Raw genomic sequence first — 23,151 nt, forward strand, 5'->3', positions numbered from 1 at the left:
CAAAGCAACCTAGTACTAAGTCGCTAGCCTGTGAGGCTCTAGGGGGCGAGCACTCGCCGCCGGAGGCGCGCTCCCGACCCTGCTCGTTCACCGCCCCCCTGCCCCCGCGTGTGACCGGCAGACCCAATGTCCGTCGGTCACTCACGATTGTCCGCTGTGAAGGGAGAAATGCAGGCGGCTAATGTAAACAAAGCCGCCTGTCATTCTCCCCTGTGTAAGAACAGATCATACGGTCCTGCTATGCAGGATCATATATCTGTTACACAACCAACCACATCCCTTCAGTTAGAAGCACGCCCCTAGGGACACACTTAACCCCTCCTTCTCCAATAAAGTTAACCCCTTCCCTGTCAGTGTCATTTACAGCAACAGTGCATATGTATAGCACTGAATACTGTAGAAATGTCACTGGCAACCAAAAGTGTCGAAAATGTCAGTCAAGGGTCCGATCTGTCCGCTGCAATGTCGCAGTCCCAGACTGCATTTAAGGGCATGGCAGCCCACCTAACCACTTGAGGACCTTAATGACCAGGCCATTTTTTTGCGATACGGCACTGTGTTACTTTAACTGACAATTGCGCAGTCATGCAATGCTGTACCCAAATAAAATGAATGTCCTTTTTTCCCCACAAATAGCTTTTGGTGGCATTTGATTACCCCTGCGATTTTTTTTTTGGGGCTATAAAAAGAAAAAAAAAAAAATTCTGCTATAAAAACAATTCTCAATAAAAAAAATCAAATTTTCGCATTTTAGACCAATATGCTACATATTTGTTTAAACAAATCCCAAAAAGTACATTAGTTGGCGCTAACATTATCGTGTCTACAAATTAGAGGGAAGATTTATGCAATTTTTATTTATTTTTACTAGTAATGGCAACAATCAGTGATTTTTAGTGGGACTGCGACATTGTGGAGGACAGATCAGACACCTGACATTTGAGGGGGACCAGTGACTTTACTAGTGTTACTGTACTAATGACACTGACAGGGAAGGGGTTAACACGTTCAAATGTGTGCCATTGGGATGCTGTGTGGGGGATGGGCTCACTGGATGAACACAGACCTGTGTTCCTAAATAGGAACACAGGATCCATGTGTTCATCACTGACAGACAGCGGTCTGCCGTGTTTACATCGGCAGACAGCCGTTCTGTCTCGATGGTGAGCGATTGTGGGTGCCCGGCAGACATTACGGCCACCGGACCCGCTGATTGGCTTTCCTTCTAGCCAATCAGCGTGTGCGACCACACTGCTGCATAAAGCAACGTACTTGTACATAATTTCACGCAACAAAGCCAACCTGCCGCAGTATAACTACGGCGGCTGGACGGCAAGTGGTTAAAAGAATAGTTTACACAACAGCAGCAATTTTTTCTCGGAGGGGGTTCCACAATTACTGTAACTTGTTAGTTTAGCCTCCTGGGTTATTCACTTGCTGCTTCAGGCCTCACGCCTATGCCTTAGGTCTGCTCCTCAGACCAACACAAGTACCCTTCAGTCAAGCTCCCTTGTATCTTACTTAGGATCAGCTTCGCACAATGTTGTTGCGGACTACCTCTACCTCCTGCAGACGTACGCTCAAACTGCCACCCCCATGAGGTGTGAGCCCTCCTGACTCCCATACACAGACCTCGTGTGTGGGGTGGAGTCCTCCTGACTGCCTGCTGGAGCCATCTCCAGCTGGGAGCCTTGAGTGCTAACCCCAGGACTATAATTAACCCAGCCCACACATGTGCAATCAAAAATCAGGCGCAAGTTAAAAAAAAAAAACAGGCTCACTGCTATAACTGGTTACTTCCCAAGGGTCCTTTCACACGGTCAGCTATGGTTTTTTGTTCCGCTCAGTGACTTTTCTAAACGGACACGGATGACACTTCAGTAGGGTCCGTTCCATATGCCCATTTTTCATCCATCCGTTTGCGGAGGAAAAACTGACAATGTATATCTATGGCATTGCGGAAGTTAGCATATGACATCCCTTTTTTTTTTAATGGAAGAAAAATAGGGTTCTCTTCAGTCTCAAAAAACGGAACTGAACAGAATGGAGGCAAAACGGATGTCAGAGGATGGTCATCCACTAACGTCCACAATCCCATAGACATACATTATGTCCGTTTTTCATCCGCAAACGGATGGGAGGAAAAACGGACATACAGTCCGCCCATGTGAAAGGACCCTTAGTTGTACTCAAGCACAAGTAGTTTAGGCATGTGTTTTACATGGGATCTTCTGCTAGCTATGCCAGCAGGAATTTGTTTTCCATACAGAAAGTATGTATATGTTAATGTGAAAGAAGCCATATACGGCAAACTGGATTGTGAAGTTAGCATGACAATTGACTAACATTTTTGTAATTAGAACAGTTAAAGACTGGTGGGTACAACCAATTACCTACCAATAAGATGCTGCCCACTCACGTACACAGGGCCAGAACCAGCCTTAAGTCGTAAAGTCACTGGAGGTGTAATTTCAAAGCCCCCAAGAGATACCTAGAAGTAAACAAAAATATACATTCTACAAATTGTAATACACACAGGACAGCAACCTTAGCCACATACACCAACATTCACACTCTTGAAAGTGTCTACAGAGCCGTGTAGATACTATACCGTTGGCTGTACAGATGGTTTCAAGGATGCAAGCACAATTTTTATTGGTTTTGCTTGATAATTCAATCCTTCAGCTTCAACAATATGCAGTTCATCTTTAGCACCAACACCCAAAGTAACCTAGAAAGAGGGGGAAAGAAGGTCATTTATACTGTGAAAGCTGCACAATAGACAAAATTTAAGGCCTCTGCAGCACTTACCAGTGAAAAAAAGAAATAGAATTTTTGTAAGAATTTAAAATTATTTTCCGAGTCCTCCGACAGTCGCAGCCCGTTCAGTATTCCTTCACCATTGGGTAATGCTCCCTCTGCAGGAGCAGGCTATGTAGTGAAAGGTTAACAAAAGCTTTTACACAACACACCTCTAGGGGGCTGTTCCTCAGCCATTACCCATCAGCAACTAGGTGCTGCCATTACCCATCAGCCACTAGGTGCTGCTCTTCAGTTTCGTAGCAAGCAGTACAGGAAGATAAGCAACCCCAAAAAATAGAGAGGCAGGGGCTGCGACTGTCAGGACTCAAAATTTTACGGTAAGTTTTTACAAAATTATATTTTCTTACGTCCTCTGACAGTCTAAGCCCATTTAGTATTTCTTCACCATTGGGACGTCCCAAAGCAGTGCAGGTGAGGGGTGGAAGACGCAACCAAGAAAAGGAAACGTATCGAGGCCAGAGAAAAAAAAACTAAGCCAACAGGGCAACAGGAGCCAACCCTAGAACATGCACCCCAAGACGAGACAGAATAATAAGTCTCTGCAAGAACCGTGCACAAAACTTGGCATCCTCGGATGCTTCCTTTGGCTGCTATTACATCAAATTCGTAGAAGTTTGTGAAAAGCATGCACAGACGACCATGCCGCTGGTGCGCACACAGGAGCCACAAAAAACTGACAACGAAAAGCCCAAAAAGGCAAGGACAGCTCTAGTTGAGCGTGCGCTCGCAGGGAAAGGAGGCACCTGACCCCTCAGTGAATAGGCTAGCGCAGTAACCTGTACGGCCTAACAGGAAAGGGTTGCAGCGGACACAGCTAAACCCTACCAAAGTCCCTCGGAAGGGCAGACAGGTAGACTCCCTAAAGGACTCCGTGGCAGACAGGTCAACCCTGATCGCCAGGACCACAGCTAATAAATGCAAAGCAAAGTCCCAGGGTAGTGTGGGCTTTGCACAAGTGAAGGTAAAAAAATTAAAGTTACTTACTGGTAACGTCTTTTCCAGTAGTATTTCAGGACAGGCACTTCTGAGAGAACCTGGCTCCTCCCTTCATAGGAAACACCGCCCCTATTAAATGGATTTAAGCCTCCTTCCAGCTGGATGCCTCAGTTCTTCAAGAGTACCTCCGGCCACTGGGGAGACAAATATATCATACTTAAGCCCCGTACACACGCAACGATTATCGGCCAACCGATCGTCCGTCTTTTGTCCAGAGTGATGTTTTGTTGGTTGGAATGTGCCTAGACTGCACACAAATTCTCGCCCCAACAAAAATCTGCTTCAGAAGTGATGTCATGTGTTGGTTTGCTTTCTTTGTGTTCTTTCTTCTCTGAGCATGCCCAGACTTGCTCATAAGATTTTTCCCAGTCGAAATCTGTACTGACTGCACGAAAATCGGCCGTGTTTTGACGGCGGACAAAAACACAGCGCTGTGCTACGGAGCCGGCTCCAGGCATTGTCCGGAGGGACTAATACCCCCAGCAATCTGCCTGTATGAGCCACTACAACTCCCAGCATACACTGCTGGATTGACTCCTCTTGAGTGATCGAATTGCACAGCGGAAGATCCATATCGCACCAGGAGATCAGCGTGTTGCGGACATCAGTGATTCTATTCCCGCTGGAGAGGATCGTTGTTTGAAGCCTGCTGGGGAGTACAGAACCTGCACTTTTGGATTACACACATGTGCATATAGTGTGTTTAAGGTAAGCGGCCACTGCACACCTTTTAGGTCTCAGATTGGATTGATATCCAGACTGCTATGTTACACTTCACGATTGGTTGATTTGAATATTTCTTCAAGATTGGCTCAGTTACACGATTTAGGACTGTGCAACTTTGGGACTTTTTCTTTGATTATACAACTATATTTTAGCACTATGATTTACACCATTGATTGAATTATTGATTGATTTGGTATTTTTTCCACGATTTTTAGATATCTATATAATTCACGTTTTTTGGAGATATATACCTTGTTTTCATTATTTCACAGTGATCCACAGTTACCTTGTTTTTGAATTATGAGAATGGTTTATACATACATGTAATTTTATCACTTTGAATTAGCGTCGATCATATTCACCATACACAGTACAATTCACGGTGGGGACACCGATTTAGATTGGCAGCTTTTTCTTTATTTTTCTTAGTTTGTCCGTTTGAAATTGAAAACTTCAGGTAGCGCATTGGTCCTCGCTTTTTATGAGGCGACTGTTTTGCCGCGAGGCAAACCGATCGATATTTGGCATTCCCCATCTCTGGGTAATCCCATTGAACACCTCCTGGTTCAGAGTCCAGTCGCCTTCCCTTACCGTTCTCCTGATGAGAAAATCAGCCGGTTGGTTTAACTCTTCCTTGAGGTGAACCACCGAAAGAGGACTTGAACTTCGGCCCATTGAAAAATCCTTTTTGCCAATCCCCATAGGAGATTGCTCCTGGTTCCCCCCTGTCGGTTTACATATGCCACCACTGTGGCATTGTCTGACCAAACCTGGATTCGGCGTCCCTGCAAGTCTTCCTGGAAAGCTCTGAGGGCCAGCTCTACTGCCCTCAATTCCCTCCAGTTGGAGGATTGTTTCGCTTCTTCAAGTCCCCAAGACCCCTGCGTTAGTTTGGATCCCAGATGGCCCCCCCAGCCTGTGCCACTTGCATCCGTGGTGATAATAGTGGAAGCTATCTGAACCCAATATAGGCCCTGCGATAGGTTTGAGGCATTTCTCCACCACCACAGAGATCGTTTTACTCCGGTTGGGATGTGGATTAAGAGTATCCAGGGAGTCCTGGCTGCGGTCCCATGCTTCCAGAATGAACAGTTGTAAGGGACGAAAATGAAGGCCTGCCGACTGAACTGCTGGGATGGCGGCTGTTAGCAACCCCAGTATAGACATGGACTGTCTGACCGAGATTGCTTGGTTGGATTGTAACTGTCCTACCGCCTTGTCTATCTTCCGCTTCTTGTCCAGAGGTAAGAAGACTTTCTGGACAGTGGAGCATCTCGTAGCCTAGGAACAATATCCTTTGTGTTGGTACTAGGGAGGATTTTTCTATATTTAGAAGCCAACCCAGCCTTTCCAGAATCTGTTGCATCTCGGAGGTCCCTGGACAATTGTTCTCAGGAATGGGCAAAAAGTAGCAGATGTCTAGGTAAGCGATGACCGACAAACCCTGTAGACGCATGAATGCCAAGGTCTCTGCCATGACCTTGGTAAATATTCAGGGGGAAGAGGATAGACCAAATGGGAGGGCCTGAAATTACCAATGCTGTATGTCCTCTCTTATTCTTACGGCTAACCTAAGGAACTTCTGGCTTCTCGATGCAATGGAAATGTGCAGGTAGGCGTCCCTGAGGTCTATCGAGGCCATATAACAATCTGGGGGATGGATAGCCCTTATCGAATAGAGTCCATCCTGAATTTCCTGTATCTGATTGAACGATTCAGGGGCTTTAGGTTTAAAGATCAACCTGTAATTGCCTGAGGGCTTTACTACCACAAAAATGTGGGAGTAGAACCCCTCTCCTACTTCCCCTGGTGATACCCTCCTGATGACCTTCTGTTTCTTCAGGTCTTTGAGGGAGGAGTGTATGGCCGTGGCCTTCTTTTCGCACCTTGGCAGATGGGTTAATTAACATCCTGGCAGGGGGAGGGCTTGAGAACTCCAAATGATAGCCCCGTCTTACGATCTCCAGGATAAAATGGCCAGAGGTGATCTCTTCCCACCGTGGGAGAAAAGCCCCCAGTCTCCCTCCCACTGTGGTGAGGCTATCATTGTGACTTCCTGGGCTGTTCAGGAGGGCGAAAAATAGCCCCCCAGGGCCCTTCCCTTTTTGACTCCAGGATTTCCTCTGTCCTTCAGATTTTCTTGGAGCCAAAAATTTCTTTTGGGATATGATCTTTTATTGAACCCCACTTTTTTCCCCGTTTTACCGGAAAGGATTTCTTCTGATCTGCCGTTTGGTCTAGGATGGTCTCTAACCCTGGACCAAATATGTGGTGCCCTGTAAATGGGATCCCACACAGCTTAGCTTTGGATCCCCCGTCAACCTGCCAAGTTTTTATCCAGAGGGCTTTCCTAGCCGAATTGGTTAAGGCAGATGACCTGGCCATGCGTACAGACTCTGCGGAGGCATCCGCAATGTATGCTACTCCCCATAGCAGAGAATATGGTCTCCTTGGCAGTACCAGCCTCAATGTGCGCTTTTATCTGTGTTGGCCAATACTCCATGTTTCTGGCAACCACAGTAATTGCCATAGCAGGTTTTAGGTTTCCTAAAGAACAGTCCCATGCTTTTTTGAGGAGGGAGTCTGCTCTCTTATCCATGGGATCAGGAAGCGACCCCATATCCTCAAAACCAGATCCGTATGTCTGGAGACTCGTGAAAAGGCTGCGTCCAGTTTAGGTTGATTTATTCCAGACCGCTGAATCATCTTCAGAAAAAGGAAACCTTTTTAGAGCCCCGGAAAAAAGGGTTTTCTTTCTGGGTCCTGCCATTCTTCCTTTATGGTGTCTACCAGGACCTCGTGTACTGGAAACATTTCTTAGGTTTGCCTAGACCCGCATACATCTGATCATGTAGGGATAAGGTTTTCTTTTCCTCTTGGATTCCCAGAGTGGTGTGGATAGCCAGTAGAAGGCCCTCCACCTCTTCCAGAGACAGTTTGTACCTAGAGGTTCTGTTGGATTCCCCATCCGACCCCTCTGCCTCAGATTCCCCTTGGGAAATGGGGGTGTGCTGTCGCACTCTCCCCCGATATTCAGAAATCGCCGGTGCTTCCCCACTTGTAGAGGGTAGTACCTGCGGAGTTGGAGCAATTTCCTGCCGTGCCGACTGGGGGGAACTCTGCGGAAGCTGAATGTTGGCAAACAAATCCTTAAAGGACTGAAAGGTGCTAGCAAGCTCCTTGACAGATGTAGCCAAGTCTGCATTTTTACTTTCTGTGTGCTCCCTGACTAAACTATCCAGACAATCCTTGCATAAGGGTTTAGTCCAGTATTCCCCCATGTTAGCTTTGCAGGAAGGGCATCTTTTTGCAATATGGGCTGTTTTTGCTTTCTCAGAGGCCTTAATCTGAAAAATGAAACCTAGTAAAAAACATACTCTCACTAGCGCCCCCAGCCCGCACAGCTTGCCCCAACAGAGGATGTTACTAGGGAAGACCATCACCAAAAGATCCCAGTGTAACCCTCAAGCCTCCCTTATAGAGCCTCTAGGGGAAAAGAAATGGAGCTAGTGGGAGAAGGTAAGGGAGTACCACCCCATGTCTCCTTACCTTATGGTGGCTGTTGCTGTTCTCCCCAGGAGCAGTCCCTGAGGCCTGTGCCTCCGACATGGCTCTTGGGAGTGGCTCACGAACACCTTCAGGCAGCTGTACCCCAGCAGTTTGAATGCACCAGTCTTCATATCTGGCCCGCTCACCGCCGCGACCCGGAAGTCGCTGTTGCCGACGGAAGTGCTGGCCCCTACCGGAAGTGACGCCCCGTCATCCGGTCCAGCTTCTCCAAACCGGCCGTACAGCAGGGGGCGGTGCACAATACCTGGACGCTCTCCCCGAGTGTGGAGAGCAGGCCCCCCAGCCTGAAACCCCCCCTGAGCGGGGCTGGGATTATGTCTTTTTGCGGCCGACAGGTAGGCGGGTGCCCCCCGGTGCTGTCTTTCTGGCCGCTATCGAGAGTGTCTGACTCCCTGAAGCTTCAGCCTCCCAGCCTCAGCTATGGCTCCTCTTTGGACGGTGTCTTCCCGCTGGAGGAAACACCAGAACTGAGGCAGCCAGCTGGAGGGAGGCTTAAATCTATTTGATTGGGGCGGTGTTTCCTATGAAGGGAGGAGCCCGGTTCTCTCAGAAGTGCCTGTCCTGAAAGACGACAAGGGAAAAACAGCTCCAAACAGGTGGAAAGCAGACACCACTCTAGAGAGAAAAGACTGAGTTGGTCGCAAAAGACCATTTCATCCCTAGGAACAGCCAGATAAGGCGAACGGAAAAATTACCATCTTAGGACTTTTTGGAAGATAAATTAGGACACTGACCTTTTAAATCAGCGGTTTTCTGCGGTCCACACCGCAATTCTGCACCGCCGCCGGAGTCCCCTTACAAATGATGCAAAAAAAATGGATTTTTGTAAGATCTTACCGTAAAATCCTTTTCTCTTAAGCTCATTGACAGACGTAGTCTTCTTGATTCTCAAGAGCTGGGTTATGTTGTCTCCGCAGGAGTAGGACTAGGCAGAAAGACAAAACGTTCTGGCTCCACCTTAGGGGCAGTCCCTGAGGGTATATCCTCCCTCTCTCTGCTACAGGGAATCAGTTCTGTTTAAAGCAGTACAGAGAATTTAACCCAACCCAACTCAATGATAGAGGGGCGGGTACTACGTCTGTCAATGAGCTTAAGAGAAAAGGATTTTACGGTAAGATTTTACAAAAATCCATTTTTCTCTATCGCTCATTGACAGACGTCTTCTTGATTCTCAAGAGCTGGGACATCCAGAAGCAGTGCCACAAATGAGGGGTGGGATTGACAAAATCAAATCCAATCTAGAAGGCCCAACCGGTGCCAAACTAGAAGTTTTAAAGGCTCATTATAAGGCTGAGACTGATGCTCGCGCCATTAATGGAGTGGCGTCTAACGCCGCATCACACACAAACTGTAACCCCTGTATCATTTGTTCCAACAAATCTGATACCGCCTGAGGGACCTCTTCTAAGTCCCGGCGTAACCACTTGGTCCATTCAGTTACAGCCTGCGAAACCAGACCAATAGCTATTATAGGTCTGAAAGCTGATCCAATCAAGGAAAACATGGTGCGAGACATAGCTTCTATCTTGCGATCCACTGGATCTTTAAAAGACGGAGCGTCTTCTAAAGGAATAACCGTGGCTTTATTCAATCTAGCAATTGGTGAATCCACCACAGGTGGTTCTGTCCATTTCTTAAGGGTTTCCTCAAACGGATAACGCCTGTCAATGCGTTTAGAAATAGTAAAAGTGCGTTTTGGCAGACGCCATTCTTCTTCGATTGGATTGCCAAAACATTTGGGCAATGGAAAAACCTTCGCCACTTTGATGCGTTTTTTAGTCCCAAAAGGGATTTCAGTTTCAGCTATTTCCGATGGAATACCCTGTAACCTTAAGGTCTCTTGAACAGATACAATGAGTGCGTTTACCAACGCTTCCTCTCGGGCTATGGCGGATGCCGAAACATCCTCCTCACTGTCTGAAGAGACAGGACCCGAGACACCAATACCAGATGAAGTACCTGCAACTGCAGAAATAGGCTCAGAGTCTGAATCCGAGGTTTCAGATAATAAGGGGTTAGGCGGGGGTCGCTTTCTTGCGCCCTGTCCCTGACAAGCCACTTCCACCCGGGACACAAAAGTTTCCATAATAGCTGGCAATGATTCAATTGTCAATGGGGTGCTGGAGGATCCCGCAGACCCCTCGAGGGGATCCGGAGGAGATACATGAGTGGCAGGGTCCATGTTAATACAGGACACCTTTGCCAGCAAAACAAAAAAACTTTTTCTTTTTTTGTGTGTCTCCCCCTAGCGCAATAGCGCCCCTCAGAGTACCTGCTTCTCGATCCCAGAGAGAGAGAGAGGGACCCCCAAGGCTCACCAACCGATGCAGTGCAGTTTCCAACCAACTGCAGTCAGCGTCTGTCTTACACAGACTGGAAGGAGCTGTTTGCTTTTTCCCGGGTAGAAGGCGTGGCTCCGCCCCCTGTGTACGCCTTCCGGCGTTCCCAGCCCTCCACGAGGTAGCTGGGCTCACAAAACATGGCCGCCCCCATAGAAGAGACATAAGACTCCAAAAACATGGCGGCCGGCGTGACCTGAGGACATACATGCATTCTGTCTACGGCAAAATGGCGGCGGACCGCCGATATAGTCTTCCCAGCACATCCACCTGCACTCTGCTAAGAGGTGATATATGGATCTACAGAGATACACTACACATAAGGTAGGATTATACCTCCTATGTCTGCTGTAATGTTACAGTCTGCTGGGTAGAGTGTTAGCTCTTGAACCAAGTCCACTTCCCACAAACACATGCTGTATTACAAGGGGGACTTGTAAGTATCAGATATATACTGACCATATATGGAGGGGCCCATAATACATACTGCCTCAAAATGAGGAAAAAAGGGAACGTTTACTCACCATACCGAACCGACAGGCACCCTCTCTTCACAATACCCTCTCCACCAGGGTGGGGGTTTGTGGACGCCTCGACTCTCTGGTACCTGGCGTCCAAGCGAGACTTTTAACTCGCAAAGTCAGTCCCTTCACTGGGACTCCGTCACGGCCGACCCAGCGCGGAGCTCTGGTCTGCACGCGCTCGTAGGCAGAAACCGGGGTGACCACTGGATCTCAACATCCAGCCCGTCGCCCGGCCCCGCATACTTACTTGAATATGTCGCGGCCGACCAAGCGCAATGCCATGGTCTGCGCACGCTCGTAGGCCGGCTGGGGTGACCACAAGTGTCGCCCAGTCCGGCATTTTTGCTTGAAGATCTCACAGGAAAAAACACTGGAGAAAACTACCTAAAAAATGTCTTTTTCTTAAAGAAAAAAAGTCTTGCCAGGACCAAAAGATCCCAGCAAGGAACTTAGGTCCTTACTCCTGACTAGACAGAAAAAAACTGATTCCCTGTAGCAGAGAGAGGGAGGATATACCCTCAGGGACTGCCCCTAAGGTGGAGCCAGAACGTTTTGTCTTTCTGCCTAGTCCTACTCCTGCGGAGACAACATAACCCAGCTCTTGAGAATCAAGAAGACTACGTCTGTCAATGAGCGATAGAGAAACATCAATGGCACAGCTTTATGGGGATAACACCAAAAACAGCCCCCACAGCGTCAATGTAAAAGCAGACAGACATTCTCACCAACTTCTGCAGCAAAGCAAGCGTGCTCAGCCACTAGAGGCTGATAGAGCCCTGAGCCACAATATAATGTTATCTTATTGTATGCAATGTACACAGAAGTACTCAAAATGGCAGCCGCCCTCACTAGGCGGCCACCAAAAGTTAAGATGGCGCCCGAACCAGCGCCAAGGCTTAGAAAATGGCTGCTGCCAACACAGGGACAACTGTCCCAGGGAAACGGGGGGTAGCATCACTCACCATACCATGGGCTCCTCTCCGATACTCCGCTGTTGCCGACGGAAGCGCTCGCCCCTACCGGAAGTGACGCCCCGTCATCCGGTCCAGCTTCTCCAAACCGGCCGTACAGCAAAAGTTAAGATGGCGCCCGAACCAGCGCCAAGGCTTAGAAAATGGCTGCTGCCAACACAGGGACAACTGTCCCAGGGACACCGGGGGTAGCATCACTCACCATACCATGGGCTCCTCTCCGATACGGAACACCTCCCACCCTGAGTGGGGGTGCCGTCAGCCAGGAAGGGATGCTAGCAACACACGGGCGTTCGGGCAAAGATGGGTTCTCCGCAGGCTCGTCCCCGTCCTCATTGGCACCGACGTGGCGAGGCATGAGCGTACCAATGACCTGCGACACTCTTTGGCAGGCTGGGACACCGTAAGGATCTATATTATCCAGTGTGAGGCCCAGCTCTGCTGTCGCTTGTAATCCTCCAGGGAACTGCAATAGTGAGTGAGGAAAGAAAGGAAAAACTTTTTCTAAAAAGAAAGACAAAAACTGAGACATGGGTCTCAGCAGGTAAACCTAGGTCCTACTCTAGGCAGTATGAAACTGAAGAGCAGCACCTAGTGGTTGATGGGTAATGGCTGAGGAACAGCCCCCTAGAGGTGTGTTGTGTGTAAAAGCCTTTTCACTACCTAGCCTGCTCCTGCAGAGAAGGCGCATTACCCAATGGTGAAGGAATACCGAATGGGCTGCCACTGTCAAGAGAACACAAGAAAAAAAAAAAGATACCTGGCTTGTTGGGGGGAGGGGGTTCGTGTACAAAGGCAAACTGAAGACAAACATGCATCAGCTGCTCCCAGGAAAACGTGCATTTGAGCACCTTTAAGATACTTAAACCTGTAGTGAATCATATCACAAGATATATGGGTTAAATATCATGTGACCCAAATAGCTCATGCAATATCCTTTTGTGAATTGACCCCATATTCTTAAAGCTTGCTGTGCTTAATACTTCTTACCGTTCTCAAAGATAGCTGATGATCATTTTCATCGTCATCCACTTTAAACGCATATTCTTTTTTGTCAGCCTTCAGTTCACAGCCTACAAGAATCAAGGCAGTAAATTACTTTATTGCTGAACACAACAAAATGTTCATTTAACATTTTAGACAATTAGTGATTGTAAAGTCTATTTTCTTTAAAAATAATGTCTTACCTGCTTTGTGCAGTGGTTTTGCACAGAGCAGTCCTGATCCCCCTCTCTGGTCCCTCTTGTTCCTACTGTAGCAGCTGACTTTATTAGGACACTTGCCTGTCATCAAGCGATAACAGCACCCCAGCCGATGCTTCCATCGGCTCTTGTGCTGCTGCCGCCAAAGCCTTAAGGGAAACTGACGGTAAAGCCTTGAGACTTCACGCCCGATTCCCTACTGCGCTTTCTGAATGGCCCAGCGGGGAAGGAGGGGAGCCGAACCTCTGACACCTTGCTGTGGCAGGGAACTGCTCTTCCAACCTCCCCAGAAGATGCCACCCAGGCGCAGGGGGTAGAGACAGATAAGCAGAGCTTCCACTTTTGGGTGGAACTTTGCTTTAATGCATAGAATGCATTAAGATAAAATAACCTTCTGCCTTTACAACCCCTTCAACATGGACTCAAAGGTCAAGGATTTGATATGCATACATAAAGCCAGGGCTTGACAAATTTGCCTGAAATCTAGGAGCCAGCTAAAAAAGTTAGGAGCCAGTTTTTTTTTTTGTTTTTTTTTTAAACTAACCACCAAGCTTTATTTAATAAAACGGATACTAAATTTACACATAAATAGGACTAGAACCCCACTCTCCTCTATAGTGCAATTGGATGGAAACAGACTGTCTGTCTCTTTCCATCCGATGCCATCTGATCCGATCCACGGGATGGATAGAAAATAGAACCACCATCCGTCTGTTTTTGGCGGGCAGGGTCAGATGGCGGCAGATTACTGCTCCATAGAGGAGACTGAACGGTCCGATCAGGTCTGCCTGAAAAACTGACAGGCGGACCTGATCAGACAGCCCGTGTGAAAGGGGCCTTCGGCTGTGGCACGGCGATGAGGAAAAAAAAAAAAAAAAAAGATATATATATATATATATATATATATATATATATATATATATATATATATATATATATATATATATATATTTTTTTTTTTAATAAGAATTGGAAAAAAAAAAAAAAAAACATTTTTTTATTTTTTTTTTAATAATTAAAAAAAAAAGAAAAAATTATTATTTTTTTTTACATTTAAAAAATAAAATAATAACCACACTCCCTGTCCACTTACCTTTAAGCAAAGGTAACTGGACAGAGAGATGAAGCCTTAAAAAAATTCCCTCTCTTCTCCTCTTTGGCATTGAGAACATGCATTACTCCCGGCCACCACAAGAGGGCGCCAGTTCCCCTAGCTTCTCATCTCACAGAAGAAGGCCGAAAAGCCGGGGACTAAATTTTTGGACGCCGCGGAAGTCCGTGAACTCGAAGAGGAGGTGGGGGGCGCAAAAGGGACAGGACACATCCTGCAGGGCACCCCAGGCGCCAGGTCGCTAATTCTAGTCGCAAATGCGACCTGGCGCCCGGGATTTGTCGAGGCCTGCATAAAGCATTGTTTGAAATAAAAAAGCCATTCGCTGAAGGGGGGCCAGATGGACCTAACAAGAGTCAAGTCCACTTTGATGTGAACCTAGCAAATATTCAGGTTACATAGATAGGCTGATTGAGTCGATTGAGTTCACTCAATAGAATACAATGAAAAAACAGTATATACAGAACCCTAAAGCCAGTTATCTAGAAGGCAGAAAAGATTCTTTAGGGCCTGTCTACATCAGGTGCATTAGGCTACACTGCTCAATGCAAGGACAGATTGAAAACCCTTGCGTAAATATGCAGCACATCTATTTTAGGGCTGTTCACATGAGATGCAGTCCAGTGTTTCCTACATGCAGCCGCACAAATGAGACAGGGGGCTTATTCACATGTAAGGATTGGTTAGTAAAATACATGGTTGAGCCTTTTTTACTCCCACCCTCCCGCTCTATCTTCAGAGGCCGCATCCAGGGGTGTACACATGCTGTGACAACATTATAAGTATACATCCAGGTGAATGGGGTGGAGGAGCCACACCGCAACAATGCGCATTGCACGTGGTTGTGGCTTGGTGATGCCACTTTTGGGGGGGGGGGTTAAAACAGGCAGTGAGGCGGGGGACAAAATGCCTATACCATGTCAAATGCCTCTTAATAGCAATCAAGTATGGATAGCTTTTTAGTGGAGCACCAGTCCTTGCTGTTATATAGACACCCCCCCAAAAAAAGAGTTCTGATTGTACAGGCTAGGATTAAACTTGGCGTAAAAACATAGCCCTTTTAAAAATTGCAGTATTTTACTTTCACACAGCCAGGTACTGCACTGTACTGTAGGAGGAGGAAGAGCACAGCACTCCCGACACCTTGTCCCTCCCACTGTTTTCACTTACCCAAGTGTATTCAGTCTGACCAAGCTCATGCAATGCCAATTTACAATTCAGCTGGGGATCAGGAGCTCAGTTTCATGCAACAGCCTCTACCAGGATGCATGTGTCCCCCCAGTTGAGAAAGGCTGATGTAGGGGGCAGTGCAAAGCAGGGGTGGCGTATATGCAGCATCTCCAGAAGCCTGACCTACTGTACCTTACTGTACATTTTCTGTTGTGGGAGAGGAGCGTTGTATTGGGCAGAGAAGAAAGGTCTGAAAAAAAGAGGTGTGCTCTGCACTGGGCAGGGAGGACAGAAGAGTACTGGATTGTGGTTCTCAGCGGGGAAGGCTTTGATCCTGTGTTTCTGCAAAGGAGGAACACAGATCTTTGCCTTCCCCTAGTCAAAGCACACAGTTGTAAGCAATAGCTAGGCAGTGTTAACTTCGGTCACCCCTGATGTTAACCCCTTTCCAGCCAGTGTCATTAGTACAGCGACAGATTTTTTTTTTTAGCACAGATTCCCAGGTCACTGGTCTCCAAAAAGTGTCAACTGTCAGTTAGGTGTCCTATTTGTCTGCCACAATATTGCAGTCCTGCTATACAGGCGGTCCCTGGGTTACAAACAAGATAGGGACTGTAGGTTTGTTCTTCAGTCGAATTTGTTTGTAAGCCAGAACAGGTACATTTTTTAAGTGTAGCTCCAGCCAAAATAATTTAAGTTTTTAGGGAAGGGTTAACACTACCATTTGTTTTGCTGTCTATACCCCTGTTCAGAAGATTTCACTTCACTTTTTGTCCCTATGACAACTGGATTTTGAAAATTTGGGGTTGTTGTGGAAACAGATTGGTGATAAAGCTCCAGCAGGGACACTTTTCCCATGAGAACTCTACAGAATCTCTTCCTAGGCCTAGATTTCTCCTCACTTTGTTGTCTCCCTCCGTTTGTAAGTCGTATATTTGTAACCCAGGGACCGCCTTGTAAGTCGCTGATCACGATCATTAATTACTAGTAAAAAATTAAAATAACCCATAGTTTGTAGAAGCTATATTTTTTGTGCAAACCAATATATTTTTTTTTACCAAAAATCTATAGCAGAATATATATATATATGTCAAAATTTAAATTTGTTTACTTTTTTGGGGAGTATGTTTTGTAGCAGAAAGTAATACTTTTTTGTCCCAAATTATTCGGTCGTTTATACAGCACTAAAAAACACAGGTGATCAAATGCCACCAAAATAAATGTGGGAAAAAATTTGTCCCATAACCGAGCACCTGTCAGGTAAAGTAACGCAGTGCCAGAAAGATTATTCTCCCACTAGTCCGGCCACATATGGAGTATGCTGTCCAGTTCTGGGCACCGGTCCTCAGGAAGGATGGGCTGGAACTGGAGAGAGTCCAGAGAAGAGCAATAAAAATAATTAGGGGAATTGAGGACATCAGCTATGAGGAAAGACTACAAGCACTAAACTTCTTTCTGGAGAAGAGACACTTAAGACGGGATATGATTATCAATGTACAAATATTGTACTGGTGACCCTAGCATAGGAAACCAAATTTTTGGAGAAAGGGAACACAAGACATGTGGCCACTCACTAAAACTAGAGGAAAACGGTTTAACCTTAAAATACGTAAGGGGTTCTTCACTGTCAGAGCAGTGAGAATGTGGAATTCTCTTCCACAAGCAGTGGTATCAGCAGGGAGCATCGATAGTTTCAAAAAACAATTAGATGGGCACCTTAAAGACCACAACATACAGGGGAATACAATGTACGGTTAACAGCACACACACACACATCGGTTGAACTGGATGTACTGATGTCTTTTCAACCTCACAAACTATGTATCGCAAAAATGGTCTGGTCAAAGAGGGTAAAATCTTCTGGAGCTCAAGTAGTTAAAGTGATCCTAACTACTTTACGACCACACACTGCAACATCTCTGCGCCGGTTCACAGTGATCCGATGCGTCTGGGGCACGCATGCACGTCATCAGCAATCCTCTCACTGTGATTGGACACAGCGGGTGCTGATTTGCTGGTACCATGGACTGTCTGCCAGCACCCACGGATCATTCGGCAGAGCCAAAAAGGTGATCTGCCTTGTTTACATAGGCAGATCACCGTTCTGTCTACTGATAGGTATTGATCCTGTGTTCCCACAAAGCAGGAACATGGATCAATGCTTTTTAGTAAAAGCACCTCCCACACTGAGAAAATACTGGTTAGGCACACAGTTAACCCATAAATCGCCCCTGATGTTAACTCCTTACCAGCCAGTGTCAGTGCAAATTTTTAGCACTGATCACTCGTGTCACTGGTCCCCAAAAAGTGCCAAACGTGTCAGTGGCCCGACAGTCCGCCGCAATATCGAAGCCCTACTACAAGTCGCTGATGGCCTCCATTACTAGTAATAAAAAAAAAATATACCATACTTTGTAGACACTACCTGCACAAGCCAATCATACACTTAGGGCTCTTTCACACGGTCCGCCTCCGTAGGCGGATCCGTGCTGCTCAGCGGGGATCGATCCGCGATCCCCGCTGAGCCGGCGGATGACAGCTCCGTCTCTGCTTGCAGTGCGGAGAGGGAGGTGTCACAGCCCCCGCTGCTCTCTATGGGGAATCGGATGAGAGCGGACCGCCTGTGTGAAAGAGCCCTTACTGGGATTTTAAGCAAATATATGTAGCAGAATACATATTTACCTAAATTGAAGAAAAATTTTTTTTCTTTATAGGATATGTTTTATAGCAGAACGTAAAAGCTTTTCTTCAAAATTTGTCTGTAGTGCAAATAGAAATCCCAGTGTGATACCACCAAAAGAAAGCTATTTGAGGGGAAAAAAAGGTCAAACTTAATTTGAGTACAGAGTCACACGTGCGTGCAGTTTTCAGTTAGGCTCCAATCACACCACGATGTCTCGTAAAAAAAAAAAAGCGACAATTCTGCCCACGACTCCAAATAGCCGCAAAAAAAACAAGCTTGCAATCCACTCTGCTCTTAATGGCACCCCAAACGTGGCACGCAATTGTCACCCAATGAATTGCCCAAACAGAATCGTTAGAGAAGTTACAGATTGGGGTGCTACTGAAAGTAACAGGGATCACAAGCGCATCCTGCGGTTTGCGATTCAAGATTGTAGGCAGAAATGCGATCCGGAATGACATGGTGTGAACACAGTGCCGTGTTGCAAAAAATGGTCTAGTCATGAAGGGGGGTAAATCTGCCAGATGGCTATTTTTTTTTTTTTTTCAAACATGTTATACTTACCTGCTCTGTGCAGTGGTTTTTGCACAGATCAGCCTGGAACCTCCTTTTCAGGTCCCCCTCTCCTGCCTAATGCTCCCAGAGCAAGCAACTTGCTCTTTGGGCACCCAAGCAAGCTTACCCCCAAGCTGGTGCTTCACATGTTAATTTACACAGCCACAGCTCGGCCCCCTCTATCTCCTCATTGGCTTACTGGCTGTGATTGACTGCAATGGGAGCCAATGGCCAATGAGGATGGAGTCCCCAGATGGCCGTCCCACTCTCCTCCCCTTACTGTGACCTGGAAAGTGAAGTCTGACATCACTTCCGGGTCAGCCTCTGTGTCCCCAGCTACCTTAGCAAGAAAGGAATATTTGGCAATGCGATCTGCATTGTCAAACATTCAGTGTAGCCCAGAGGAGACATGCAGGGTCTTTTACACCCTGCATATTATTAAACAGGACCTGTAACAAAAAGACGTCAGAGGACTTTTTGCCCCCTATGTGATGCAAAATTAGGTTCTACCCAAGCACATAACCCCCCCCCCCCTCGCAACGAATATTAACACATTGATTGCGATAAGTTACGTCGCTGCACACGCCGGAGTGAGCAAAAGTTGTAACAGAAGGCCTCCTCCGTAACACTAAACTAATACCTATAGGGGGCTTTTGAAGTATCGCCTTTAGAAAGTATAGGGTACCAACGCTTGTCGCCAATTCACTGGCGCACAAATATATCATTTGGCATGTTGGTATCCATTTACTCGGCACAACCTTGTCTTATATTTTACCAAACATGTTGGTAACTTATGGAGTTTGTTTGCCCTAAAATTCACTTAAGTGCATTTTACACTGAAATTTTGCAAGAGTGTCAGAGTCAGCAGCTACATAGTTAGTCAGGTTAAAAAAACACAAGTCCATCTAGCTCAACCAATAACTTACAAATACTATAGCGGCTGACTTTTAATATAAGGACACTCACCAGTCCAGAAATCCAGTGGCATAAACACCCCAAGCCGATTATGTAATCTGCTACAGGTGCAGGCGCCGCCACCTTTATTGAGAAACCAGAAGTGAAACCTTAAGGCTGCACAGCTGGTTTCTGTGCATACACAATTTGCGAAGGCAGCGGTGGAAAGGAGGGGTCCCAAATAGATAGTAGTAGCGATCTTACCCATAAGTGGGAGCAGGTACATGTCAAACCCCCCTCCAGTGCCAAATGTGGCAGGAGGGTGTGAATAAGTGCTTTTTTTGTGTGAAGCTCCGCTAAGTTTTTTTTTTTGTTTCCCATGTGGTGTTACTGTCAGCAAGTCTTTTTCAACAGCACAAGCTCTCCTGCAAAGGTAGCAAAGTGTTAAAACAAACCATGTACAGGCGGTCCCCAGGTTACAAACAAGATAGGGACTATAGGTTTGTTCTTCAAGTGGAGTTCCACCCATTTTAAAAAGTTTAGATGCATGTAATCCCCTTTAAAAATACTTTTACCAATGGAAATTTTTTTTTGCAAGGAAATACCTTTTCTTTATTCATCCACACTTCCTAGTCCTGCTGCCTATAGGCGATTACGTCACTGGACAATTTGCAAGGGCCATCCCAGCAGCCCTTGCAAATCGCCGAGTGACGAAATCTCGCATTATTACACCGCCACCAGCTGTACTCAGATGTATTGGATTGAGCCCGTGCTCTGCCCCGCCTCCTCTCAGTGAGCTCTATGGGATGTAATGCTTTCAGCACGTGCTCACTAAAAGGAGGCGGGCAGAGGTGGACTCAATCCAATACATCCCGTAGAGCTCACTGAGAGGAGGAAGGGGCATGGACTTAATGCAATACATCCGAGTACAGCTGGTGCTGGCGTAATGTGAGATTTCGTCACTAGGCAATGCGCAAGGGCTGCTGGGATACATCCCAGATGCCCTTGCGATTTGCCGAGTGACGCAATAGCCTATAGGCGGCTGGACCCGGAAGTGCAAATGAAGAAAAGTTATTTCCTTGCAAAAAAAAAAGTTTCTATTGTTAAAAGTATTTTTAAAGGGGATTATGTACATCTAAACTTATTAAAATGGGTGGAACTCCACTAAGTCAAATTTGTTCGTAAGTCGCAACAAGTACATTTTTTTTTTTAAGTTTAGCTCCAGCCAAAATAATTTTTAAGTTTTTTGGATAGCATAGAGAAAGGTCAACACCCTTGCAACATTTGTTTTGCTGTCTGTACCCCTGTTCAGAAGATTTCACCTCACTTTCTACCCCTATGGCAACTTGATTTTGAAAATTTTGGGTTGTTAAAGCTTCAGTGGAGACTCCTTTTTCCCATGAGAACTTACAGGAGAGAAATTCCCATCCTAGGGGGAGATTTCCTCTCACTTCCTGCTATCTCCCTCCGTTTGTAAGCAGGAGTCAGATGTTTGAGTGCCGGCTCACACGGAACGCTGCGAATATGCAGCGTGTACCCGCATCGCATCCGCACATCTGGCAATTCACACTGCCATATGCGATACGCAGGGGTGTCGATTAAAAGTTAAACCCCGGGTTAACACTACTGCGAGTGCGGGGTTCGCATGTTATGTCGGAGCGCACTGCTCCTTCATTACATGCGATCGGCTGTGCGGTGCGAGTTTAGCCATACACTTTGTATGGCTAAATTCGCACCCGCACCAAACTGGCACAGGACCCTTTTTGGAAGCCGCATCAGGATCGGATCGCACAGCGGTTCACACTTGTGCGATCCGATCCTGTGCGAACTGCACGATCGCACTGCGATATGCGATCAAACTGGGGGTGTCGTTAAGATTACATTGACACCCCCAGCGTATCGCATATGGCAGTGTGAACTGCCGGGGGTGCGCGTGCAATGCGGGAACAGGCTGCAGATTCGCAGCCTTCCCGCACTTGCATAAGTGTGAACCGGACCTAACGGCACCCCCAGTTGCGATCGCATATCGCAGTGCGATCTGCAAGTATGCACAGAATCCGATCGCTCAAGTGTGAACCACTGTGCGATCCGATTATGCTGCGGATTAAAAAAAAGCCTCATGTGCGTGTTTGGTGCGGATACAGTGCGAATTCAGCAATACAAAGTGTATGGCTGAACTCGCATCCGCACATCAGATGGCATGTAATGAAGGAGCAGTGCGCTCCGAATTACATGCGATCTCCGCAAACGCGGAAGTGTGAACCGGCACTGTTACCCGGGGACCGTCTGTACTGCTGACAAGGGTGCTAACTTTTTTACGTAAAACCTTTTCCCAAAAGAAAATTAATGTAACTGCATGGGAGCTGGAGTTTGGCTTCAATGTATCTGCTAGTACATCCAACACTACCCCCTACCCCCCAATGCTGCTGTCCACAATCATCCATAGAGGGGGTACTCCGAACAGGTTGTGTTACTGGCCAAAACGGGGGGGGGGGGGTAAAGCTTAATTCAAAGCTAATACAGACATTGAAAAACAAGCTGCAACATGACATTTTTTGGATTGGTTTTTACTACTGCTTTAAGATCAAATACAGATTATATAAAAAAAAATACAACCTAGCAGGAATTTATCCATGCACGGCTTCAAACTTTCTATAAGTTCCACTTCTATTTCGGTAGGTTGGGCATGGCCTGCTTTAGGGTGTAGCTGTACTCCATGCGGCGATGAGGCCCACACTACACGGCCATGTATACTGATGGAAAGACCCAAAGCACGTGGCTAATCACACGTGGCGGTGTGCGACAATAGCTTGCTCACCGGCCAAATCACGCCTCACGGCTACCGAGCTCGCGTGCCGATCACATCGCACAAAGCGAACGAGGTCACCTCAACATACATTACACTACCCTCACCCGCCTAACATTGTGCAGAAAGGAAGGCGGAGCCGGCCTCGCACACGACGCAACATACACTACAAAGAACAGGGAAAAATGACAATACATGCAGCAAAATACCGAAAAGGAAGTTCTGGGGGCGCAGAGGGGGCAAATTTTCCAGGTCCATGCTGTCTTCCATCTTTACACACTGCTCCCTTTCTTCCGCCGCTCTCTTACTGTAATGGACGGTCTACTGAGGGCGGGCGGGAGACCCAACCACTACTTAAATAGACGACCTAGCTCTCGCGAGACCAGCACTAGGAAGAGGTCGGCGTAATAGCCAATAATAAGGCCTGGCTATGTCACCTGGTGTGGCGGATGCGTGTGACGTCTGTTGTACGTTCTACCATGTGAGAACCACGTTTAGTGTGTGTAATTGTAGCATAGAGCAGAGCTACTTCACTATTGATTACGTTTTAAAGGATTCTGTATGTATTCCAGCTTTAATTGTACGTTACAACTGTCCTCCATGTTTTTAAATGATCCTTTTTTATAATGCACGAATCAACATCACAGACCTGAAGCCTGGTAAAAGAGAAAAGTTGCACCCAAAACATGCTTCAGTCAAGTTTGGACTGATATTGTGTCCTCCTGATTCAACTTCTACTCAAGTGTAAGATAAAAGGGTTCTCTTTAAGGCTCAATTCACA

At 46.7% G+C, this 23,151-nt stretch overlaps 1 protein-coding gene across 1 annotated transcript in view; it reads right to left on the bottom strand.

Moving 5' to 3' along the window:
• Positions 1-22,737, bottom strand: part of NPM1 (nucleophosmin 1) — a 62,091-nt gene extending 39,354 nt beyond the window's left edge. The window contains exons 1-4 of the mRNA XM_082257162.1: positions 22,580-22,737; positions 12,940-13,022; positions 2,612-2,731; positions 2,398-2,491 (exon numbers count right to left, since the gene is read on the bottom strand). Coding sequence (XP_082113288.1) covers positions 2,398-2,491; positions 2,612-2,731; positions 12,940-13,022; positions 22,580-22,640 — 358 coding nt within the window. The 5' untranslated portion in view covers positions 22,641-22,737. The remainder of the gene's footprint in view (positions 1-2,397; positions 2,492-2,611; positions 2,732-12,939; positions 13,023-22,579) is intronic.
• Positions 22,738-23,151: the final 414 nt, after the last annotated feature.

Source organism: Pelophylax lessonae (assembly GCF_965119305.1).
Source record: "Pelophylax lessonae genome assembly, chromosome: 4".
In the NCBI taxonomy this organism is placed as follows: domain Eukaryota; kingdom Metazoa; phylum Chordata; class Amphibia; order Anura; family Ranidae; genus Pelophylax; species Pelophylax lessonae.